Source organism: Symphalangus syndactylus, chromosome 18, assembly GCF_028878055.3.
Source record: "Symphalangus syndactylus isolate Jambi chromosome 18, NHGRI_mSymSyn1-v2.1_pri, whole genome shotgun sequence".
NCBI lineage: Eukaryota > Metazoa > Chordata > Mammalia > Primates > Hylobatidae > Symphalangus > Symphalangus syndactylus.
The window spans coordinates 86,428,702-86,442,153 of NC_072440.2; the positions used below are offsets into that span (position 1 = coordinate 86,428,702).

Below are 13,452 nucleotides of genomic sequence, written 5' to 3' on the forward strand. Positions count from 1 at the left end.
TTCACTTACGAACAGGAAAACCAACTCAAATGAGTTTGAGTAAGACAATTTATTAGTTTATGTAACTGAAAATTCTACGGAAACCCAGGCTGGATCCAGGAGTTCAGTTGACATCATCAGAGTTTGGTGTCTCCACTTTCTTTTGGCTTCGTTCTCAGTCAGAGTCTCTCCTCGTCATATATAACTTCACCCCCAACCTGCACTCTGCAAGCTGTAAGTCTGAAGAGAGATAAGAACTAAAGCATGAGCCTCTGACTTTATTCTGATTTGGCTTAATTGGTTTGGTTTCGCCCACATGAGTATACCTGAATTATCACGCTTGTCAAATGATGGGCCAGTTGTAGATGTGGTTGAGATTAAGCTTGCTCAAGCCGGGTGAGTTGAGGAGAGAGTTTTCCCCAAAGGAAATTTATCAGCTGAAGGGGAATGAATGCTTGGTAGGCAGTGACTGTGTCCATGTATATATGTGTTACCTTTTTAGCTTTGAGCTGTAGTCATCACTGTGCCCAATGGTTGTGTGGAGCCTAACATTAGAAAGATCTAACCTACCTACCCACCTGCCTCCTTTTTATATACTTTGTTGAACTTCCTAGGGTTACAGGGCTTTATTCTCACATGGAACTTTTCTGTATTCCTTTTTGGTTTTAGCTGTTCTAGACCTTCCATACTGTTTAAAAAATTTATTAAATGCCTATTCTATTGTGGAGATTGGGGGAAAAAAACCCAAAGTGTTTTCCCTATTCTCATACACCATTAAGTACAATACTTCTAACACCAGATATGTGGAGGTTTCTCCTCACATACCAAGCAAGTCTCCAGCAGACATCAGCTGGATGTCCTTTAACAATTAGAGTTCCAGTCTGTGGCCCGTTAACGAACCCGGCTGCACAGCTGGAGGTGATTGGTGGGCAAGCAAGCATGGCTGCCTGAGTTCTGCCTCCTGTCGGATCAGTGGCGGCATTAGATTCTCATAGGAGTGCATACTCTATTGTGAACTGCACGTGTGAGGGATCTAGGTTGTGCACTCTGTATGAGAATCTAATGCCTGATGATTTGAGGTGGAATAGTTTCATCTGAAACCATTCCTTACCCCCACTCCCTGACCCTTCAGTGAAAAAAATTGTCTTCCACAACACCAGTCCCTGATGCAGAAAGGTTGGGGACCACTGCTGTAATTCAACTCCATTCTGATGCTATCTATCTATCTGTCTGGAGACAGTGTCAGATTCCACAGGTTGAGGGCTCGGTACCCTCCCATCCCCTTCAGATGCCAGCTGTCGCAAGTCCCAGGTTGTGACCTGTACTTCTGACTGTCTGGTTATAATTGGGGTTCCCTCCTTGGGTTTGATTAATTTGCTAGAATGACTCACTGAACTCAGGAAAATGCTTTACTTACATTTACCCATGTATTATAAAGGATATTACAAAAGATACAGATGAATGGCCAGATGGATAAGATGCTTAGTGTGAGGTTTGTAGGAAGGTACACAGAACTTGTGTGCCCTCCCCAGGCTTGCCACCCTCCAGGAACCTCCATGTGATCAGCTAAATCATTCATATCATTCATTCATTCATTTTGAGATGGAGTCTCGCTTTGTCGCCCAGGCTGGATTGCAGTGGCGCAATCTCAGCTCACTGCAACCTCTGCCGCCCGGGTTCAAGCAATTCTCCTGTCTCAGCCTCCAGAGTAGCTGGGATTATAGGTACAAATTTTTTGTATTTTTAGTAGAGATGGGGTTTTACCATGTTGACCAGGCTGGTCTCGAACCCCTGACCTCAGGTGATCTGCCTGCCTTGGCCTCCCAAAGTGCTGGGATTGCAGGCGTGAACCACTGCATCCAGCCATGATCAGCTAAATCTCAAAGCTCTCGGAACCCAATCCTTCGGGTTTTTATGAAAGCTTCAGTACATATGACTGATTAAATTATTGGCCATTGGTGATCAGCTCCACCTTCAGCCTCCTCCCTCCCTGAGATTGGGGAGTGAGTGAAAGTTCCAACCCTCTAGTCACATAGTTGGTTCCCCTGGAAACTAACCCCCATCCTGAGATTATGCAGTAGCTCACCAAGAGGAAGAAAAGATGCTCCTATCACCCAGGAAATTCCAATGGACATAGGAGCTGTGTCAGATGCTCCTTTTACTCAGGAAATTGCAGAGGTCTTAGGACCTCTGTGTCGGAAGCTGGGGTCAAAGACCAAATATAAGAGCAAAAGATTCTACTAGTAACACTATTGCTTAGGAAATTATAACAGCTAAAAAGAGCTCTAGGCCAGGAACTGTAGTCAGGAACCAAATATATATTTCATACTATATCACAATATTACTTCTGTGCTGGACACTATAGAGACTGTAAAGAGGGTTAAGCTGTGGCACCTGATCTCTTGAAGCTCACATTATAGTTCCTAAAATAATTGCATACTCTCAAAATGTTCTTTGCTTTTAAAAAAAATGTGATAATATAGAGAAATAAGAATTAATTTTCAATAAAGGAATGTAGAAGTTTTTTGTTGTTGTTAACTTGTAAGATTTGAGTTGGACTTTGTCAGATAAGTAGTAAGAAGAAGGGCCTTCCAGGACATAGGAATAGCTTAAGCAAGGGCACAGCTGGAAAGATTCAGAGTGGACTTGAAAGTAGAGTAAATTGGAGTGATTAGACCATAATCTTTGCGTGGGCTTAAGTGGTAAAGATTCCAGTGCAGTAAACGTTAGGTAGAGATCAAACATTGGAGGCCTTTGAAAACCTGACTGAGCAGTTTGTGTATGGGTTGTGGGGTAGTAGATGTCACAGGTTTTTCAGAAGAAAAGCATAATCAAATCCAAGTTTAAGAGAATAACTCAGGTAGGATAGATTTAAGAGTGAAGCAGGAAAATTTGTCAGAAAGGTGGTTATGGTTGTTTGGAAGAAATACTCAGGGCCTGAATTAAGAGACTAGTAAAAGAGATGGAGACAAAGGACATTAGAGGAATAAATAGAATATGTAGCATTTAGAGTGGGTAAAAGGGGCTGAAATGATTCTAGAATTTGGGGCATGAGCAGTTGATCCTGTACGGATCACAAATTTTAAGAAAAGAAGATAATTATATTTATATTTCAGATACTTGTTGAACCTACAAGTCAAGATGTCTGGCTGACAACTAACTATAAAAGCTGTCCTGCATTTTGAAGGAAAGAATAGAAAAATATGGGGTGTGTATTTTAAGAAAGTGTATAACATAAGAGACGGCTCAGAGAGAAATGGCACTAGGACATAAATTTAAATGAAAAATAGCTAACTTAACTAGATCAAAGTTTATAGTCTTGGCTATAATGTCATATGGATGTCAGTTTTGTGTAGGAGGGTCACATTTTCGTGTCTGTCAGAATTATTTTTTATCTGATTATTAAAACGATATGGGAAAATAAAATATTGGAGGTAAAAAGAACCACTGATAGTTTTATAGCTTAGAAATAACATTCACAGGCTAGGCGCAGTGGCGCATGCCTGTAATCCCAGCACTTTGGGAGGTTAAGGCAAGAGGATTGCTTAAGCTCAGGAGTTCAAGTCCAGGATCAGCCTGGGCAACATAGTAGGACCCCGGCTTTATAAAAAAATTTAAGAAATTAGTCGGGTATGGTGGCACACACCTGTAGTCCCAGCTACTCCAGAGGCTGAGGTGGGAAGATCGCTTGAGCCTGGGAGGTCGAGGCTACAGTGAGCTGTGATCGTGCTATTGCATTCCAGCCTGGGTGACAGAGTGAGACCCTGTCTCCCAAAATAACAAAAAACCACAAACACTCACTAGTGTGTTTAGCCATACATGTGTATTTTCACATATTATGTAAACACATAGTAGCTGATATTTTTTGACCTCTTATGTTGGGCATGATTCTAAGCATTTTACATTTATCAGCTCACTTAACTTTTAATTGAAGAATGATCTTTTAAGGTAGGTACTATTATCCCCACCTTATAGATGGGGAAACTGAAGCATGAAAGGTTAAGATTTTAACCGAGGCTGCACAATTAGGAGACGGTAAAGCCAGGAAGTCTTGTTTTCTAGTCTTTGGTCTTGGAACTATCCTGTTATATCTCTCACATACTAAGCTGATGTAGTTATCCTTTCTGATTAGCATTCACTCTCAGTGCAGAAACCAAAGAGTTTCATATGATTTGTTAAATGATTTGTTTTTCTTTTTTTCTGTCTCAGGAAGAACCTTCATTTAAAAAAAAAAAAGATGCTTTTTTATTCAATTCTTGCTACTTTAACCAATATTCAGGAACCAATTAGATTGAAATAATGCACTATCTCTCACTGTCTAGACTCTTACTCTGTAATTGAATTCGGAGTACATAATGGTACTTACATACACACATGGACATACATGTATTTAATGAAATTATTTTATTTAGTTTTTTGAGACAGGATCTCACTCTGTCACCCATGTTGGAGTGCAGTAGTGCAATCACAGCTCACTGCAGCCTCAAACTCCCTGGGTTCAGGTGATCCTCCCAACTCAGCCTCCTAAGTAGCTGGGACCACAGGTGCACACCACTATACCTGGCTAATTTTTGTATTTTTTTTTTTGTAGAGATGGGGTTTCACCATGTTGCCCAGGTTGGTCTCGAACTCCTGGGCTTAGTCCTCCCACCTTGGCCTCCCAGGTAGCTGTGACTACAGGAGTGTTCGTTCCACCACGCCCAGCTAATTTTTTTTTTTTTTTGCATTTTTTTTTGTAAAGACAGGTTTCACCACGTTTCCCAGGCTGGTCTTGAACTCCTGGTCCTGAACTCCTGGTCTCAAACATTCTAACTGCCTTAGCCATCCAAAGTGTTAGCATTACAGGCATGAGCCACCATGCCCAACCAATAAAATTATTATGTAGTTTTAAAAATGTAGAGTATTTAATCATTTACCTGGACTCATATCTACCCAATTTTTGTCTAATTTAAGCCTGTGTTGTTCCTGCATATGAATGTTGTATATAATTTTTATCTTCGGATGTAGTTGGAAACTTTAGCTTATTTGCCTCAAAGAGATGACAGGAATTCAGAAAATATTGCTGATTCTGCTACTGAATCCTATAGTAACAAAATTTAGTGCAATTAAGTTGCAACATTGCATATCAGAAGTTTAATTTCTATTTGCTGAAATGGTAATGATTAATCCTAATTGGATGCCTACATTTTCAGAAAGATGTGCCGGATGGGGTGAAAGAGCTGTCAGAAGGTTCAGAAGAAAGCAGTGATGGTCAGTCAGATTCCCAGAGTTCTGAGAACAGCAGCAGCAGCAGTGATGGTGGCAGCAACAAGGAGGGAAAAAAGAGCAGGTGGAAAAGGAAAGGTAAATCCACCTGATCCTTCAATAAAGTACTAAATGCTGTAGGACAAATGCCCTTGTTAGTAGTTCATCTTTCCCCAGACTCCAGGTCAGTCACTTTCCCTTACCCTCTATAACAGTCCTGTCAAGGAGAGTTTTCTGCAATGATGGAGATGTTTGTATCTTTACTGTCCAGCACAACACAGTAGCCACTAGCTACATGGGCCTATTGAACACTTGAAATATGGTTATTATGACCAAGGAGTTTAAAAAATAAAAATGCTTTCTGTTTTAGAGCTGTTTCAGGTTCACAACAAAATTAAGAGGAAGGTACAGAGATTTCCCATGTACCCCTCCCCCGCCACATGCACAGCCTTCCCCACTAGCCACATTCTCCACCAGAGTGCTATATTTGTTACAGCTGATGAACCTACATTGACACATCATCACCCATAGTCCCTGGTTTACATTAGAATTTACTCTTGGGAGAGTACATCCTATGGCTTTGAACAAATGTATAATGACGCGTATTCACCATTATAGTATCAGAATAGTTTCATTGCCCTCAAGTCTTCTGTGCTCCAGCTCTTCATCTCTTCCTGCCTCCTAACCCCTGACAACCACTGACTTTTTTTGAGACGGAGTTCTACTCTTGTGGCCTGGCTGGAGTGCAATGGCGCGATCTCAGCTCATTGCAACTTCTGCCTCCTGGGTTCAAGCAATTATCCTGACTCAGCCTCCTAAGTAGCTGGGATTACAGGCGCCTGCCACACCATGCCCAGCTAATTTTGTATTTTTAGTAGAGATGGGGTTTCACCATGTTGGTCAGGCTGGTCTCGAACTCCTGATCTCAGGTGATCTACCCGCCTCGGCCTCCCAAAATGCTGGGATTACAGGCATGAGCTACTGTGCCTGGCCTGACAACCATTGATTTTTTACTGTTTCCATAGTTTGACCTTTTCCAAAATGTCATATAGTTGGAACCTTTTCAGATTGGCTTTTCTTCAGTAATATGCATTTAAGGTTCCTCTGTGTCTTCATGGCTTGATAAGTCATTTCTTTTTTGTTTGAACTTTTATTTTAAGTTCAGGGGTACAAGTTCAGGTTTGTTACATAGGTAAACTTGTGCCATGGGTGTTTGTTGTGCAGACTATTTCATCACCCAGGAATTAAGCCTAGTACCCACTAGTTATTTTTCCTGATTCTCTCCCTCCTCCCCCACACCACCCTCTGAAAGGACCCAGTGTGTGTTGTTCCCCTCTGTGTGTCATGTATTCTCATCATTTAGCTCCCACTTATAAGTGAGAACATGCTGTATTTGGTTTTCTGTTCTGGTATTCATTTGCAATAGGTCATTTCTTTCCATTGTCTGGGTGTGCCACGGTTTGTTTATCCATTCACCTACTGAAGGACATCTTGGTTGCTTCCAAGTTCTGGCAATTATGAATAAAGCTGCTTTAAACATCTATGTGCAGATTTTGTATGTGCATAAGTTTTCAGCACCTTTGGGTAAATACTAAGGAGTGTGATTGCTGGATCATATGATTAAGAGTATGTTTAGTTTTATAGAAACTTCCAAACCATCTACCAAAGTGACTGTATCATTTTGCATTTTGCATTTGTACCAGCAGTGGATGAGAGTTCCTGTTGCTTCTTGTCCTCATCAGCATTTAGTGTGGTTATTGTTGTGGATTTTGGCCTTTCTGATAGGTGTGTAGTAGTATCTCGTTGTTTTAATTTGCATTTCCGTAATGACATATGTTGTGGAGCACCTTTTCATTTGCTTGTTTGCCATCTACATATCTTCTTTGGTGAGATGTCTCATCAGCTCTTTGGCTTATTTTAAAATCAGGTTGTGTGTTTTCTTATTGTTGAGCTTTAAGAGTTCTTTGTATATTTTGAGTAACAATCCTTTATCATATGTCTTTTGCAAATATTTTCTGTGTCTTGTCTTTTTTTGTTCTGAGACATAGTCTCACACTGTTGCCCAGGCTGGAGTGCAGTGGCGCGATCTTGGCTCACTGCAACCTCCGCCTCCTGGGTTCAAAGGATTCTCCTGCCTTGGCCTCCCGAGTTGCTGGGATTACAGGTGCCCGCCACCACGCCCAGCTAATTTTTGTATTTTTAGTAGAGGCGGGGGTTTCACCATGTTGGCCAGGCTGGTCTTGAACTCCTGACCTCGTGATCCACCGGCCTTCGCCTCCCAAAGTGCTGGGATTACAGGTATGAGCCACTGCGCCTGTCCAGTCCACCGCACCTGTCTTGTCTTTTTATTTTCTTGGCAGTTTCTTGCTCAGATCAGAAATTTTTAATGAAGTCTAGTGTACAATTTTTTTCTTTTGTGAACTGTGTCTTTGGTCTTGTATCTAAAAGTCATCATAAAACCCCTAGATTTTCTTCTGTGTTATGTTCTGAGAGTTTTAGAAATTTTCATTTTTGTTTAGGTCTGTGATCCATTTTGAGTTAATTTTTTGTGAAAGGTATGAGACCTGTATCTGGATTTCTTTTCTTATTTACATGTGGAGTTCTAATTAGGAATTTAATTTTGATTTTATTTTAACTTTAAATAGCCACATGAGGATAGTGGCTACCATACCAGACAACACTCTAGGTTTTACCTGGATTTGTTCTTAAGGTCTTAAGTCATTCATAGCCTTTTAGGGTGCTTTTATTTCACTTGCCTAAACTTGGAGCATTTAATGCTCTAACAACCCTCCTTAGGAAAAGAATGCTTTTCATTTCTACTAGCAAACACTGAATTTAGTCTGCTGGTCTTTGCTTTTATTCCGTTTGGTGTCTACTTCGTAGCTCACCTGAAAAGCTTTCTTTAGGGAATAATGTCTGTTGCTGCAGCTTCCCTGGAATGGATTTTCCAGTTAAGGATATGAATTATTGCCTAATTACTGCTGATTATTCTGTAGCTTGTTGTCAGAGTCTATTCAAAGAGGGCAAATCTTTTTTATCCCAATATTTATAATTTAGCTGTACATGGCAAGGCAAATTTTAAACCAACTCTTGATGATTCCTTTACAAGGACTGACATAGTTATGTTCCAGAGCAAAACAGACATTCAAGATTTTTTCTAGCTTGAATATCCTTTTAGATTTGAGTGATGATAGGTGAGTTGTCTTTGGAGCTAGAAGCTCAGGTTATGTGGGAATACTAGACTCATTCATTTAAGTCCCTTCAGAATGGTTACTATGCCTATATTAGAAAAATAGTTCTAATTCACTACCATCCCTCTGTTAATGTTTTTGCTACTCCTGGAGAGAATTGAGATAATTAATGGCCTCATCTGTTCTCTGCTATAGCTACTATGTACATAATTTGAGCGAACTTTGTAATCAGAGAATCTTAGCTTTAAGTTGATAACCACTTAGAGAGCTACCCAGACCTCAGTTGTTAGGAATAAATGGAATGAAAGTAAGACAAAGAGGGTGCTTCTGACTAGTATTGTTGATATGTGGTTTTAAAATGATCCCTGTCAGTAGTGAAAGGAGGTGTATTCCAGGGCCCTCCATTCCCTGGGGTCCGCTAAGCACCTATTTTTGAAAAAGTGAAGCCAAAAGTGGAAAGGGCTCTCTCTGTCTATCCCCTGCTTCTCCTCATTTTATTTTTTTAATTTTAATTTTTTCCCTTCTTTTCACAAGTGTTGATTCTCCTCATTTTAAGCTTTTCCTTTTAAGTTTGGAATTGTAGATCTAAGATTAGGAACCGAGCCAGGTCATCAGGTAAGGGAAGCAATTAGCAAGATTCATGTTTTCTGGATGGGATTGGGACAGGGAAATCAATATTAAAGAAAGTCTTGTAAAATGGGAATATACTTGGGGCCCTTGCTTTTCAAGAGCCACATATGCTGCTCTTTGAATAGTGGCTGTTGTATCTGTGTTTCTTTTGCTCCGAACGTATGGTTATTAATGGCTGTCTCTAAGAATTTGAGGTGAATGTGTTAAGCTGTAGGAAGATCCGAGAAATAACCATAGAACCCTATTGTCAGTAGCCGAATAGGTAGATATGAATAACGTAACCTTGCCCCATACTCTGCATAATAATAGAGGACATGAACAGTAAGGTAATATCAAATTGAATGTTGGGTCCAATTGTTTTTGAGCTGCTTTTCATTTATTCCTTTTCTAGAAATCATTATAATATTGATTATTTGTCCTCAGTTTACAATAAGATGAGATGCTCTATAAAGCTCTTTTCTGGTTGCAGGTGGTCTATAATAAAGCCTAGAGGAAAATGGGCGGTATGTGGTGTCTGGAAGGTGAGGTGAGAGGTGCGCATGATGTCATATGTGATTCATGTTTAAGCAGCTCTGATATTCTCAAGAAATGAATGCCAAGCTACCAATTATGGAGAATGATTTAGTCTCTCATAGAATATGCATCTGTCATTCATGGGTCATACATGTGGTATAGATACCATATAATTTGTAGGTATATATTATGTATTTGTGGATGTTTTTGTAGTCCAGTGCAAATTAAAGTGACAGACATGTAGCCAGCAGTGAGCATGCAGCAAAGCAGTTCTAAATCTTAATTATCCATAAAGGTAAAGCAAGCTAATTGTGCCTATTACTTTTTCTTATTTCAGGCCTTTACTCTCAATCTGACATCACTTTATTTCAAATGCATTGTAAGACAGGAAGAACACTGAGATAGTATCAAAACCCACTTCCTTTTATGTACAAAAATAAAGAGCTCTGACAGCAAAACTGATACTTCTAGTTGAAAATCGATAGAAACTTTCTTGATATATGTATACCTTTTAGCCAAATAGGAACAGAGAATAGAACTTTGAAATTCAGTCCAATATTAAAACTAGTTTATTGATTTCTATGTAAAGTGGAAGAACTTAAAAGTTTGTAGTTTTGGTTCCTAGTTTTCAGACAGGAAACACAATGTTCAGAGAAGAGTTTTATGGAATTCCAAATAAAGGTAAGATGGAATAATAACTTCAGAAAAACAAATACTAAAATCAACTATTTATATTGCTTTTTTATGATCATAGCTAAGTGAAATCTCTGCTTTTTCCCCAAAATAAAATATTGCATTATGAAGCAACTGTGGGACTATTATTTTTATCTTCTGATAGAAAAAGTTTTGTTAGATTTTGGTCTGCCTTTAAAGTGTCTTAAGAATGAAATTAATTACATAAAGTATACCTTTTCTCTGTAAGGAATCACTGTTTCCTCTAGTGTGAACTAATGTTAATTTTACTGCTTGTTCAGAACTACTTTAAATCAGGAATTTGATATATATTGTGTCTGGAGTTATTTAAAATACCATAAACCTATCTACCTTCTAACATTTATATGTGTGTTAAGTTACTGAATGGGTATGATTATGTCTCCTTTTAAAAGTATACTGGAGGCAAAACTTTTTTTGGCAAGTTAACTTAGATGGAGAGAGACCTTTAGGAGATTTTCTCTTTTCCTCTGAGGTTATTATTGGTGGCTGAGTTGGAGGTGTTAGCTCTGTGTTGTGTTAAAGATGGCTACACTGTTAGGGCTTTGGATAGTTAGAGTACCCAGAAGCAAGGAAAGTGTTGAGGTGTGGCCTTTCCCATTTAGGCCAGGGGACTCTGAATATAATCAGGAAACACCGCCTGCCTAGTTTGGAGTATATTGCACTTGGTGTCGGAGGAAGGGACTTAGAACTAAAAAGGATCTATTACCTCTAAAGAAAGACCTGTTAGAATAAAAACTCTCCCTCAAGAGAAACATAACTGTTTCTAAAGATCAAAATCATTTAGGAAACGTTGATTATTATTAATCCTTCAACAATCAATTCTTCAACTATATATAGTTCTTAAGTTTCAATTTTGTTATCAATCCTTCAGTGTCTGATATATCCCTAATACTTCATAGGGGCCCATTAAATGTCTTTGGGAGAAAATAAAAATTTAAGTCAGAGATTATTTACTAAAGCTTTTAACTCAAATGCATCTACTATTAATAGTCTGTATCTTTTTGACCTTGTTCGACATTATAATCATCCGTCGAAATGGAAAATTCTCAATGCTGTAATAATGTATGTATGTACCTTTTGACTTAAACTCAGTGAGCAGTATGTAAATATCCAGCAACGAGAAGCTACTGCAGTGAACTATGTAAAACTGACTGATAAGCCTCAAGTTCCAAAATTTGTTTTGTTGTATTTATTTTATTTACTTTTTGAGACAGAAACTTGCTCTGTCGCCCAGGCTGGAGTGCAGTGGCATGATCTCGGATCACTGCAACCTCGCCTCCCGGGTTCAAGCGATTCTCCTGCCACAGCCTCCCCAGTAGCTGGGACTACAGGCGTGCACCACCATACCAGTAAAGCCAGAATTTCGCCATGTTGGGCAGGCTGGTCTCAAACTCCTGGCTTCAAGTGATCTGCCCGCCTCAGCTTCCCAAAGTGCTGGGATTACAGGTGTGAGCCACCACGCCCGGCCTAAAATTTGTTTTAAATGTTTTTTCTGAAAACAATAATATTAAGCTTAAAAAAAAATTTATCAGCCGGGTGCGGTGTTTCACACCTGTAATCCCAGTACTTTGGTAGGCCGAGGAGGGCGGATCACCTGAGTTAAGGAGTTCAAGACCAGCCTGGTCAACATGGTGAAACCCCTTCTCTACTAAAAATACAAAAATTAGCCAGGTGTGGTGGCACACGCCTGTAATCACAGCTACTCGGGAGGCTGAGGCAAGAGAATCACTTGAACCCAGGAGGCCTCGGAGACTGCAGTGAGCCAAGATCACGCCACTGCACTCTAGCCTGGGCAACAAAGTGAGACACTGTCTCAAGAAAAAAAAAGAAAAAAATTATTTACTAGATTACTCTTTGGGTTTCTTTTATGTGATGATTTTTGTTTTTTTGTTTTTAAATCAAATAATAGTAACTTGATCTTTTGATCAGAATTTGTTAATCTTTTATTTCTATATGTTTATATAGAAACAAGCATTTTTGTTTCTAATTAGACAAAAAAATGTGTTGTTAAGAATTGTTTTAATCTGTTGGGCAGTCCACATTGGAGGATAAAGTTATCCTGAAAGGTGTTGTTTAAGCCATTAGTTTATTTATAACAACCAAAGTAATATCTCTGTTAAACTACTTGTTAGGCAGGCTGTGGTGGCTCACACCTATAATCCCAGCACTTTGGGAGGCCAAGGTGGGAGAATCACTTGAGCCCAGGAGTTTGAGACCAGCCTGGGCAATATGGTGAGACTCCTGTCTCTACAAAAAATAAAAAGTAAAATTAGCCAAGTGTGGTGGTGTGTGCCTGTAGTCCCAGCTACTTGGTAGACTGAGGCAGGAGGATTGCTTAAGCCCAGGAGTTCAAGGCTACAGTGTTCTATAATGGGACCACTGCATTCCAGCCTAGGTGACAGAGCGAGACCCTGTCTCAAGAAATGAATGAATAAACACGCAAAGAAACTACTTGTTACACTCATGCCTTCTCCAGTTTGTATTATTTGCCAGGTATTTGGGAAACAAATTTGAATGAGGTCACCCCACCCTTAAAGTTGTCTCAACATATCTAGAGGGATAGAAAAATAAGTAGATAATTAGCACATGACTTCATAAATCACATGTGTTTATATTTATCATGTTATGACCACATTAGAGAAGGGATACTAAGTTAACTTTGCCTGGGTTACTACTAAGTATTAGCTATAAAAGTTCTAAGACACTATTCTTCTCTAGAGAGTTTAATCACTAGGGAAGACAGGGTGTATTATGGAAAGAAAACATATATAAAGGCAAGAAGATGGGAATGTGTATAGTGTTTTCAGGAAGCCATAAGAAGATAAATGTGACTGGGAGAGGGGATTTGTGGAGGGAAAGAAATTTGGATCATATGGTTAACCTTTAGTGATAGTCTTATTATTTACAAGATAATGGTATGCACAAAGTTTCTTTCTTTTTTTTCTTTTTTTGAGACAGAGTCTTGCTCTTGTCGCCCAGGCTGGAGTGCAATGGCATGATCTCGGCTCACTGCAACCTCCCCATTGTGGGTTCAAGCTATTCTCCTGCCTAAGCCTCTTGAGTAGCTAGGATTATAGGCACCCGCCACCACGCCTGGTTAATTTTTATATTTTTAGTAGAGACGGGGTTTTGCCATGTTGGCCAGACTGGTCTCGAACTCCTGACCTTGTGATCTGCTTGC

The 13,452-nt window shown here is 39.5% G+C and overlaps 1 protein-coding gene across 3 annotated transcripts in view; it reads left to right on the plus strand.

Annotated features, from left to right (window-relative positions):
• The window catches only part of ASXL2 (ASXL transcriptional regulator 2), a 555,729-nt gene that overhangs the window by 483,647 nt on the left and 58,630 nt on the right, over nt 1-13,452 (plus strand). For all 3 annotated transcript variants that reach the window (XM_063623896.1, XM_055252963.2, XM_055252962.2), the window contains one exon: nt 5,172-5,322. In XM_063623896.1, the coding sequence (XP_063479966.1) occupies nt 5,172-5,322 (151 nt within the window). The remainder of the gene's footprint in view (nt 1-5,171; nt 5,323-13,452) is intronic.